This window comes from Glossina fuscipes, unplaced genomic scaffold (assembly GCF_014805625.2).
Source record: "Glossina fuscipes isolate IAEA_lab_2018 unplaced genomic scaffold, Yale_Gfus_2 1, whole genome shotgun sequence".
Classification (NCBI taxonomy): Eukaryota; Metazoa; Arthropoda; class Insecta; order Diptera; family Glossinidae; genus Glossina; species Glossina fuscipes.
In genome coordinates this window covers 10,302,774-10,315,894 of record NW_023998415.1, presented here as the reverse complement: position 1 = coordinate 10,315,894, position 13,121 = coordinate 10,302,774, and the positions used below count along the sequence as shown (strand labels likewise).

Genomic DNA, 13,121 nt, shown 5'->3' with positions numbered 1-13,121 from the left:
ATATTACCGTCTTTTTGATGATTTGAAACGGAATTCTCACACAAATTTTATTATTATTGTAGCGTTTGTTTATTTATTTATTCAAATTTCATTTTTTTGTTTTATAAAAGTTTAATAATGTTATTGGTCTCAGTGAAGAATATTTGATTTTTATTTAAACATATTCTTCGGGTGATGATGAATTTCATCGCAAATTGTTTTATTTATTTCTGTTTTTTGCTAATTTTTATTATTGTAAGAAATAGAAAATATATTTAAATATTTTAAATTTCTCTCTCTATCTCTCTCTCTCTCTCTCTCTCTTTCTCTGTTTCTCTCTCACAGTCTCTGTCTGTCTCGTATATAAGAGCAATATGCTTTATCGGTTTTCATGTAATAGGAAAATACAATAAAGATGACTCCTTAACAGAAGACTTTAAATGCCTTAAAATATTTTCTTAAATAAATAAAGAAAAATTCCTGCAAGTTCGAGTTAATTAATTAAAAACTAAAATAAAAACAAATTTTATAGTCTAACAAAATGTTTAACGACTTTATACTTTAAATTTTACCAGAGTATTGGTTGAACGGTAAACAAAAAGAAAGAAGAAATAAAAACTTGATGCAAAAAGAAAACATGGCTTATGTTATTACGCCAAGTAGTGGTGCATAAAAGGGGATAAAAAAAAAAAAATGAGGGCAGGGGATGCTGTTACGCAGAATTCTAAGATATTTTTTTTTTTTTAGAATTATTTTAAAAATTACACTGAGCACATACACTCTTGGCTTTTGTGTTGTCTCGTACAAACTCATGAACGTTAAATTTACCTTCGTCGCCATTTTCATAACCACGACTCTTCAGCTGCCTGCATAGAGTAAGCCATAAAAAGAATGAAGATAAAAATTAATTAATTTTATTAGAAATATGCATAAGAATACTATAATATATTATGACTGAAGTGAGACTTTTCTCTCTCTCTCTCTCTCTCTCTATTTATCTATCTCCCTCCTATATGCTACACAATTTCTGTCTAATGTACGCATAAACTTGAATATACGCCTATATAATAATAATATTTCGGAAGCAAGTAAATAGTTCTTCTATCGGGAGGTATTATAACAACAAAGACCTTTGCATTGATAATGTATACGGCTCGTGTTCAACGTATTTTCATGAGTCTCAAATGAAATAACCATTGAAAAAATGGTGCAGTCTTTGATGACAGATGTATTGTGCACATTTAATAAACGTATTGACGTTAGGAAAGAAAAAAATATAATTAATGCGAGTACATTTTCTTACAGTTCTTGTAATTATTATACAATGAATGGAATAAATTCATTTAAGAAGTATATCGAGTGCATTTCACTTACTAAGGCAATAAAAACCATTTGAATAATCTTTTAGTAAAATTAATCAATTGTTTTGGACGGATGTATGCAGCAGCCAACTGAACTTAAGAATCATTTTCTAAATCGACTTGTATTCAACCTACAGGCCGCAATTTTCCATTATTTTGATGAAATTTCGTATATTGGCGTATTTTGGCCCATAGACAAACGCTGTTCAAAATGGTTTGAATCGGATCATTCTTTCGCCCACTTCCCATATAACGCCTTATTGTGAAAAGTTGATGTATGAATATCTTCAGAATGGCTGCGCTCAACTATAACATTTTTATTTGTTTTATTTCAAGTACTGTTTATCGTGACCCAACAGTTTCCCTATCTTTCAGGCGGTGTGTGAATGAGTTATATGCCAAAAGAACAGTTATTATCTTTAGGCTATTATATTCAGGTAAGAAGCAATTTTTAAAAATATTCAGAAATATCGAAGGCCGTTCAAGTATATCTTTTATAAACGTTATTTAATTGAAAGCAATCAGTTAACCACCTGGACAAATATTTGATGAATATATAGCTTAGTAGTATATTCAAGTGCAATGCTGCGAATATTTTGATCGGGGATTTTACGGAATAAGGCAGAACATTGTCAAACTAAAAAATCGGCATATTGCAGCCATTAACGATCGGTTCAACTTCATCCGTTTTTATTGTTAGCGTTCAATAACAGTGGTTTCGTTAGATTGAAGCAACGCGTAACATATTCTACTTAGATAGCTGACCAAATATGAACACCATCAACATTCCTAAAAAGTACTATAACTCAAAGTCCCGAACTAATAGTTACTTAATAAATGAATGAACGAACATTAACTAATTTGATCATTCAATTTTTAACACAAACAAGATATCGTCAGATATCTCATTTTTTAATCCGTATAAATTTAAAGCGATTGCTACTGCTACTGCTACTGCTACTATATAAGTCAAATCTGATACAAGTTAGAGAATAGAAAAGAAGGATACAGAACAGGCATCAATATGAAACGTAGTTCCAATCTTTATTAGAGCCTTCGGAGATATCTGGATATAAATTCAATTATTGTTTTCATATGTATCTAATGTCTAATAGTTCATGATGAAAACTGATTTAAAAACGTGATTTAATATATAAATTTTTTGCGCTAAGCATCGACGCCATAAGCCTGCCAATCTGAGTCCTTCACATCTAAGATTTAATGGTGGGCCGTGGCTTGCAGCTAGCCATAGCTTTCTTTGTCTGTCCAATGTGCATTGATAGAATTACTTTTAGATTACATTTGCTTAGTTTTTAAGATAATTGAAAATGAGGTGTTAATATGAAATTTGTGGATAAATATTGAATAAAGAACTTCTTACCTGGCGACTGTTTCGAACGCTAATTCAACATTTTGTCCTGTCTTAGCTGAGGTTTCCATAAATGGCACATTGTGTTCGCGTGCTAAACGTTCGCCATCTTCTCGCTTAATTTGACGGTCACTATTACTGCAATCCGCTTTGTTGCCTTTAAAATACATGAAAATAAATGTGAATATGATGAATAAATGAATATGAATTAATAAATGCATAAAGCGCAAAAAACCCAAACTTCCAATATAGATATACATACATACATACATATATATATTTATATATATAATATATATATAATATATATGTGTATATATATATATATATGTGAAATGTGTATAACAAATTTACCTATTAACACAATCACAACGTTTTCTTGAGCACAGTCCCGTATCTCACATAACCATGCTCGGATATTATCATAGGTAACTTTATTGGTAACATCGTAAAGTAAAAGTAAAGCTGTGGAAAAACATTTATTTTTATAATATCTAAATATATTTATATGTGTATGGTATGCATTACCATGAGCATCTCTATAATAGGCATGAGTGACGCTACGAAAACGTTCCTGACCAGCTGTATCCCATATTTGTAATTTAACACGAGTGCCATCCACTAGTACTACTTTGTTCTATAATAAAAATAAATAGATCAATTAATGAAATTAATTAGTATATCATTTTAATATTTTTGATATATACAATTATATACATACATGTTGTTTCAAATATTCATTTATTTAATACATACAGTAGTGACTAAAGATATTAGTACGTTTTTTTTTTTTTTTTCTATTTTTATTCTGATATAATTTATGTCAAAGGTATCTCGGTGCAATATTTTTAGAAGGACAAAGAAATTAAATTGAAGGTATTAAGTGCAATAACGACATCTATATGTAAGCTGAAGTTAAAAATAACGGCCGATTAGTATCGTATGAATGAAAGTCGAAAGATGTAGAAATGCGCTGAAAGGTGTAGAAATTAATTCTCATCACGGGATTGGCTCTTTTATAAAAAAAAAAAAAAAAACGTTAATTTCAAGGGCATCATAAAAAATATGTATTCTTCAAAGTGTTGTCCATCGATGCTGCACGTATTCACTGTGCTTCTAACAGGCAATCAGAGTCATGTCGAAAACACAAGCGTTGTTTTAATGCTATCTTCGTAAACGCCATTTGATGACACGGACTAGGCACCAGCTGTTGGTTAGACGGACGTACAACGGGAATGGTAGCATATTTCAGTTTAGTTCAGTGCTAAGAACATTGCCCGAACGACTTTTGTGGTAAAGGGCTTGAGCGTTACTACACTGCAAAATGAATCGTACAATGCATTTTCGCATATTACAGTTGATTTTCTTTAAATGTTTGGTATAACCGCTGCAGTTATTGTTTGTTGCATGCCTTAGCGATAGTCTCACTGAGTTGGAGATGTGCGGATGCTATCACTTTCAATGTTTCAATGCTAATAGATTCCCCTAATGCCCCCCTTAGTTTTTCCGATTTTAAAATTGTCCGATTTCGATTATCTGTCGTCTGTTACGTCTGTTACAATAGCATTTACTTTCGAATTTCGCAGGAAAAATAATGCTGGCTGGTCCAGAATTCGATTCATTCAGAGCTCCCAAAAGCTTTGCTGTGGACACTACAGCAAAAAAATAACTTGTACTATTACATACTTCTTAGAGAACATATGGCGAAGTCACAATTTGATAAATGGCCACACAGACAAAATTAATTTTATCGCTATTAATTATGTTATTAGGAGAACTTTTAATTCATTTGCTTATATCATTTTTATTGAGTAATCGAAATGAAAGCAAAATATTAATCATAATTATATTATGTGCCAGATGTTCATCTCATGTTGTGTTTAATGCGGATAGCTTTCAGAATTTTTGCACTTCGACAGCACGCGAGTGCAAAATACTGTCATAACTTTATCCGCGAATGTTGACGGTAATCGAATACCCAGTGCTAAGTATTGCGCCATTTTTACAATAGAAAAACTAGTTGAATATATGAAAATATATCGGAAACGAGATTGTGTTGCAGGCAATGCAACCAATTTCGAAACCATCCAATGCAACATCGATTACAGTAAATCTATTTAATTAAATGAAGACTTTTATTACGTGATCCTATTATAATGGCTTGTAAACTAATTTTGATTTGAAGAACAGCAAATCATAAGGAAACTGATATTAAATGAAAATAGAACTGTCAAGTGCTTAGGATATGTGTACTAATTCGAAGCCGATTATCGTTGCTTAAGCTTAATACTAAGAAAGAGTGAGCAATTCTTTAGACACTACTTTCTCTAACTTTTTTCTTTTTTTTTTTTAGAAAAAATACAACTCTGCTGTTTATTTTTGCAAAATGAAATCTGAAAATATTAATTTTCCTTTTTCTTTATATATTATTTATGTACAATAATATGTATACTACAATAACGCTGCGCTTATTGTAGCATATACACAGATGTGCAAACAAGTTCAGCAAACAATTACATGCAACATTCATTGGATTTTGTTTTGAAGGAACTTTTGAAATAATAAAATAAACCGATTTTTTTTTTTTTGTTTTTTTATATCCACTACAACGAAAGTCTCGGATATATTGCTGTTTACAAGTCACCAGAGGCTGATAACCCAGATCATAGATTTTTATTTACGTGACCAATTACTCAAGAGTTGTTCCCTTTACGTCTATGAAAAACACGGTTTTCTGGTCAGAGAGAAAGAAGTGTGGAACTTGGTAAGTGTATAGACGATTCATAATTTTCATGTTTCCACATTTCCATGATCGAGCATTAATTATAGCTGCGACTACCTATGCTTATTGTAAGTAACTCTAAACGATACAAGTGTTTTTATGGTAAATACTACCACGATGTTCTTCACAGACTTCCAGGCAGATAAGGGAAACATCATCGATCGATACAAAATTTGTTAAGAAGACGAGTTGGTGAACTGTGCATATTATTTTGGAACAGTTACCGTAAAATCACATTTGATAATTTCCTTGGGAGCTATGAACTCTGAAGCAAAATTTATTATTGTATATAAAAACAAGTAGAAACACTATGGGGGGCCAAGCCATTCTAAATTGGTATGAAAAATTTGTTTTCGCTGGAGTAATTTCTGAACACTCTCTTACATAACCGTTCCTACGAAAACTGAATTTTTGTATGGTAGAAAGATCTAATTCTCAATATTTCATGACGAAAATTGGTTCATAATAATAAATTGATAAAAAAATTGACAAAAAGGTCTAATGGTTAACGTTTCACGAAGTGAAGAATTGTTCACAATAGTAACGTCATAGAAGTATTAAGTGAATTAAATCTGAACCACACACGTGTATTTCTTAGACTCCACTCCACACTTATAAATATTTTATGATGAAAATTGGTCCCTAGTAGCATATTAACCAAAAAACAAATTAACTGTTGTGAGTTAGGATTCTATTTTTGGATCTCAATATACATAAGAGTGAAAAGCGAGCCCGTATTTATAGACAAAGCCTAATTTCTAGTTACCTATGACGGAAGTTGAAAAATAATAAAGTTTTTGGGGGAAAAATTGAGTTTGCCAAATTTTTTATCATTTCACCTTATGTCGTTGAGCATCATCCAATGTGCGGGCCTTGATTAAAAGTGTGGCTTCGCATGAAGATAATAAATAATTTTTGATGTATTATTGCTATAACGACTAGAGAACTGTATTAGGGGAATTGATTTGGGGTATTTAATGGTCGTCCTTGCCCAACTATAACGTGTTTACTTGTTTTAGGTCCTCTTACGATCGACAAAAAAGATCAACATTTTACGCAAACTTCTGGTTTCAATAAGAAATCTGTGGATTTCACAGAACTCAATAGTACTGCCGTATGCGAGCTTATTAACGATAACCCAAATTGATCTATGAGAGACCCTTCCTTCGATTTCCATAGGGTTCATGTTATTCTAAATGTAGTGGTTTTTTAAGCAGTAAATTTGGTCAAAAGCGAAATGTGTTAGTTTGCAATTAATTTAGGCACCTAATCGTCGCAAACATGGCATGTAAAACATTTTCAGAAATAAAATGCCACAAGCTTTCAAATTAAAAGCAAAGATTCTTCTCAAGCTCACTTTTTTAATGCATTTCTTTTTGTCGAAATGTCTAGTACTTTTTACCTACACCTTTATCATCATCTTTAATCCGTTGACGTAAATGATAGACACAGACGTCCATTGCGTATGCTGCAGACGCATACGTCGTCCACTGCGTAAGCTGTAGACGCATAGGACGACCATTGCGTATGCATACGACGTCGGTAGCGGCCCTATATCCTTAGAATCATAGAACACAAAAAAAAGTACTACGTTTTTGCAAGCACTCATCGATTTTAACGTGAGCGTCAACATGTTGTCCATGATGTCCATGATATCAATTTGACAAGAATTTTTAATTAAAATTATATTCAGTGTCTCTATACAACATTTGATAATTTCAATCCTACATTCACCTTTGCACCCACGAATACCATAAATATGGAATACATTTACGATGGAAAGCTGAAGAAACCCGACAAAAATTAAAGTAACAGTCGATGTTCATTTATGCACTAAATACTTGCGGGTGAAATTTTTATAGATCTACGCAATATCTGGACGGACTTGAGACGAATCGATCCATTTTATCAATACCGCTCGGTTCAGTAAATGAACTTGCCTGCCCATGTAATCATCTTTGAGATGTCTATGCATTTCAAGTTACAGATCGCAGAACAAAATTTGGTAAACTGCGATACCTTAGCCTAATGCCATGTCTTATTGGAAAATGGACTCAAAGAAGAAGAGAATAGTGGTTTGAGAGATATAAACTTACTGTGTTAAGTTTGGATCATGTTGGTCCAGTCAACTCTCATATATAAGGGTTTTTACAAAAATAATGTCTTCTTAGGGTAATAATCTCTATTTATATAATACCTATTTGAAAGTTTATAAAAAAGAGAGATCTTTAAAGCGTTTAAAGTTCGGTCGGCTTTGTGCCGTTTATTACTTCTCTATGGCTTTTTCCTAGGAGTTCGTTTAAAACTAAGATTTTGTAAAGAAGCTAGCACTGCATGCAAAGGCAATTATTTACTCGATGGGCATATTGTACTTAGATAGAATACGTCAGCAATACTTAATTATTAAAAAGATTTCTCAATTGTTTAGATATTTGTCTGTATGTACATAAGTAATCCTTTGAAAAGATTGAATAAAAAAGAAACGAAACGAAACAAACATTTCTGACAATACACCGTTATACACATAAATACATATATGTATGTGATACATACATAAATACGTATTTCGCACTTGATGCTTACATACATATATATACAAACAACATCCATATATAACTGAAGAATTTAATGAAATCAAGTTTAGAAAAAGGCTTCATACACACGGAGATAATAAATATACATATAGACAGTTGCTAGATTCACATTAAATATTAAAAAATGTTATATATTTATTTTATTTTTTTTAATTTTTTTTTTTTTTTTTTTTGTTATTCTTATTCTTTCTTTCTTTCTTTCTTTCTTTATATCTTCTTCAAGTTCCTCTTACCATGAAATCAATGCCAACTGTCGTGACATAATAGCAGGGCATGTAGACGCCATCACGGAACATCACTAGAAGTGATGTTTTACCAACCCCGGAATCACCAAGCATTATAACCTGTGTACGCACATACATGTATATATATATATATATATATATATAACAATATATAGCAATAATAATAAGAATAATGAAATAAAAGCTACATATATTTCTTTTTATTTTCTTTACTTTACATCTCTGTACATTTGTAGATTCAGAATTCAAAACTTCAAATATAATCAATATAAATGAAAATTAAAAAGGGTTTCGTGACCTTGTGTTTTGCGACAGGCGGGTAAAAAGAATGTAACATAACAATCGATAGAGCAGAAATAAAAAAAAAAATTTAATTAAGCTTAAGGGGGGAATGTTCGCTGAGTATACCTGATAATCTTTTGTGTCTATAGAAAATACGATCGTATTCCAAGGCAAAAAGCAGGCACTGCTACAATTTGGCCATTGGTAATTACCGAATAACGAGCTAAATTGGGTTTGACGCAATATAGTAATAACTAGAGTTAATAAAAGACATCTTCGTCAAACCCATTAGGGCAACCTATGGTAAAGTAAAGGGCTAACCTGTTTCTCTCTTTTCGCTAAATTCGAACTAATATCTGTTTTTCGATTTCAATTCGTAGTTCGTTAATATCGATGGCATACATTATTCGATTCAAGCACAATTTTTTCAATTTTTAATTTGCTATTGTTGCTGTTAGTTGTGTTAAATCCATTTAAGTAAATCGTAAAGAAAACCCCAACAATGTACAATGTTTAAGTGCATTATATGCAGACCATTAGCGAAAATCTATGAAGCAACGTAAAATAACATAACAAGATAGATACATGATAGATATATGCAGTCATCATTGGTTTAGAAATCCTCAAATTTTTCCAATTATGTCTGATTATTCGTACACGGGAATCGTTGTGAGTTAGCATGTGAAGCATTAATTGGTGGCATAGAAATCCCTGTAAAAGGTAAAGCCGTAGAGACGCTCAGACATTGCTAGAAATACACATTTGTCCAATGACTGCAAAACATAGTTAATAAGAGCCCCTCAGCTGAGGGCGATTTCGAAGGACTTAAATGTTTCTGGTAACGTTGGCAGTCAAGTTGACCATGAAAATCTCTACTACAAATCCCACTTTACACACACACATACACACATACACACACCCACACGGAGAGTTAATATCAGTAGAAACTCGTCATTGGAGACTAATCCTCTGTTCTATAAAGTTTTTAACGTGCGACTCAGCGATTATTGTAAGAGTTATATGTAACCAAACGTAGTTTTTTTAATAGAGCGTTCGGATGAGTAGTGTCACAGCTTACGTCAAGGTGTTAGAAACAATTGAAAAGCTTTGCAATAATATCGTTCGTAGGAAGGAGCTACTTATACACCAGCGCGACTCTACTTCCTGAAAGCCACGACCACGCAAGATTGAATAGTTGAAGGTTTTATGACTATAAGTGGGCCTTAGTCTTCTGAATTACTTCGCATACGATCTTAGTGATTGGCGGACCGATACACTATTTCAAAATGATCTCCGTAAAGGAGAAGCATATGATTTGGGTATGCAATCGTTTGGTAGCGCGGATTATATCCGTTCATTACCACGACTGGAAATTTTATTGAGTAAGTTTACAATCAAAGGGTTAATTAAGGTCGGGCAAATTTCAACAAATTTCAAACAATTATAACAATTTTGCCAAGCAGTCTTGGTCTCTGTACTTAGTTAATACTTTAGATCAGGATGTGAACTCGAAATGGTTGAATCTCGTACATTCATTACATATCATTCTTTATGAATTCTTACGCTACGCATATGATAATCATTATATTTCAAGTGCAGTGTTCTTAAGAAATGACCTTGGATAGCTCTTTTTAAAGTTCGGTTATCCAAAATATGCGAAAGCGTTTTGCGAAAACAATGTAAATGGAACGTAAAGTGGTAAAGGTCCTCCAAGCCATTCGTTGATTGCGCATGCGCATAATAATTATTTAGATATAATTTATTAACGGGTAACATAGCTTAGCTTCACGACTTAAGAAAAATCACAGTATTTAAATGTTCACGTCAGTTTTTCAATCATAAGACTTCAAGCCTATGTTGTTCATTTTAGCTTGGTTAAGTATTCTCTTGCATACATAAAAATAAATATCACCTTGATTAATACATCACCAGAAATTTCACTGTTAACGCTTTTTTTACTTTTTGTTTCATTATCGGCTTTTGATTTCTTCTTCTTCGACGACAATCTTCTAATTAGATCGCGGCCAGTGGTTTTACATGCATCCACGCCATCTGCTATTTTATTTGTTATAATTTTACTTGTGCTCGTTATGGAAGGAGTTGACCAATCAACCGTTGTGTCATTATCATCTGTAGTTATCGTTACCGTTCTTTTTGGATAAACGCATGCTACAGATTCATCATCGTCATCGTCACTGCTAATGCTACTCATCCGTGACATTTTTATGTTTAAAAAAAAAATGCAATTTCTTTCGTTATATTCGTCAAAGGTTTGCTGATTAATTTTAATAAATTACGTTAACAGACCATATAATATATTCACAGTTTATTGCGCCGCTTACTTCTTATTTAATACTGAAAAGTTTCAATAACGAAAAGTTATAATTTCACTGCAATTATTGCGAATTCTTTATTTTTCAATAATCTCAGATGTCATTTGGAAGGCGAAATGGATGCGCACATTTAGTAGTCATTTTAACAATGTGGTTTTCGTCACATATGCATATATGATGAATTGATCCTTAAATGAAAATCGAAAATTTTAATTATTTCACAAGGCAGAATTAACAAAACTGCTGTAACGGGATAATGGATTAATCCTTTCCTAGCCACTGTCAGTTCAATGAATCCAAGTAATTGAAGAACCCGTATGGAAAACCTTGAAAGCGCTTCGTTTGTATCATGCTAAACACTAAATCATAAATTTGCAAAAATTAAGTTTACGGAAAATATTACAAAACCCTAGATGCTTGTCGCTTAAGCGATTTTTCAAATCGATTTTCATTTTAATACCACTTATGTAAATTTGAAACCGGAATTCGCACATAGATGGCCCTAACATAACATATGTCAAGTACGTACATATTTGAAACTATATAGATTTTTTTTATAGCTTTTGCATCTAACAACAATAAGCAGACGTAATACCAGCACACATATAGCAACGCAATAATAAAGAGCGTTTGCCGATACGGTATTCGTTACCCAAACGATACAAAACAAAGTTTTTTTTTTTTGCATCGTATCCTAACTAAGCATGAAAACTGGATGTATTTTGTGAATTTCAGGCTTTAAAAATTTGTCGGTACATTTAGGAATGGCGTTCGCATCTACCATGAAACTGAATCGCTTTATGTTCGGTGTCACAAGAAAAGTGTGGTCTGTTATTAGCTGTTAAAGTCTGATAAATCTATTAATACCAAACGGTTTTCGATGCATTAAACGGACATTTCATGGTCTTCGTAACTGAGACTAGACTTTTTATCAATAATATTCGTACACAAGTCATTTTACAAAATTTTGTACTGCTTCTGAAATTGCCTCTTATTGGCTGCGATCGAATAAGAATTATCGCATGATAAATTAAGAAAAAAAAACAGTTAGCGTAGAGAAAGAAGAGTTTTAAAGTGATATAGGCGAATATAGGCGACATTTTCTAGTTTAGCCGCACTAGAGTCCCAAATTTGGATGTTTTCCCAGAGCCATTTTTCGCTAACATCTCAAATTTTAAACATCGTCAGAAATAGCTCCCATAAGCAGAATTTGAACCTGTTCAGTTTGTTTGGAAGGTATTTTCATATAGATTCATGAAATGTCCACAATAATATTTTCATTTCTTTAATATGGAAGAAGTTGGCTTCCAAATCCAACTATATCTTAATTGTAATTATTTAACAGGGCTTTGTTAAGTCGTTATCAGAATGTTCTTATTTGAAATGGTAGATGTCTTTGCTAGTTAAATGCGAATTTGTCTTCACATCCTTAAATTTTTTTCTGGCTGCATGTCTGTTGAAACAAATTTGTACACAAGTTCAAGACAAGTTTACAAAAATGCGCTAACGGCGGTCATTTTGAAAAGTGATTTAAATAGCAATTACTGAACAACTTTTAGTTTTTCAACGTTTTTTTTTTTTTTTTTTTTTTTGCAGTATTAAAATACTTTTTTTAACCGAACAATAAATGTTTCTTGAACTATAAATGAGTTTTATAATATGTACTGTTACACTCTTGGCGCCTCTTTGAATACTAAAGTACTTGCTTATCAGTGATAATGTTAATAAATTCATTGTATACAATCTTTTAATCAATTGTAAATAGCAACAAGTTGACAAACAACATGCTGCTGCGCTGTCGATGTATACACATGTATATATATATATATATATAATTCTTCATTGTGATGGCCGTTCATTCATAAAATCTGATTTCTCTCTTCCTTTCTCGCCCTCTCTCTTTTTATCATCGTCTCCCTCTCTCTCTCTCTCTCTCTCTCTCTCTCTCTATCTATCTATCTCTCCCTTAAGGGTAAGCTTGGATTCACTGCGCATCTCTAGCTAACATCCTTGATAAGATATTTTATTACCCTCTTCAGTAGACTTGAACTTGGTTGAATTCATTCTAACAATACTTGGACTATTAGGAGAGCTTATGTTCTTATATTGTGTTTCGTTTTTTTTCCTTTCTTTTTTTTTTTTCATTAATAACGTCTAGCCTGTCGTTGATGTTTTC

At 32.3% G+C, this 13,121-nt stretch overlaps 1 protein-coding gene across 6 annotated transcripts in view; it reads right to left on the bottom strand.

Annotated features, from left to right (window-relative positions):
* Positions 1 to 262: 262 nt before the first annotated feature.
* Positions 263 to 13,121, bottom strand: part of LOC119645249 (ras-related protein Rab-26) — a 38,225-nt gene continuing 25,366 nt past the window's right edge. For 4 of the 6 annotated variants that reach the window (XM_038045354.1, XM_038045355.1, XM_038045356.1 and 1 more), the window contains 4 exons: positions 3,238 to 3,346; positions 3,064 to 3,174; positions 2,722 to 2,866; positions 263 to 845 (listed from right to left, as the gene is read on the bottom strand). In XM_038045354.1, the coding sequence (XP_037901282.1) occupies positions 734 to 845; positions 2,722 to 2,866; positions 3,064 to 3,174; positions 3,238 to 3,346 (477 nt within the window). In that variant the 3' untranslated portion in view covers positions 263 to 733. Of the gene's footprint in view, positions 846 to 2,363; positions 2,646 to 2,721; positions 2,867 to 3,063; positions 3,175 to 3,237; positions 3,347 to 8,318; positions 8,430 to 13,121 lie in introns of those variants that run through there. The other 2 variants (XM_038045351.1, XM_038045352.1) reach the window with 2 other exon arrangements.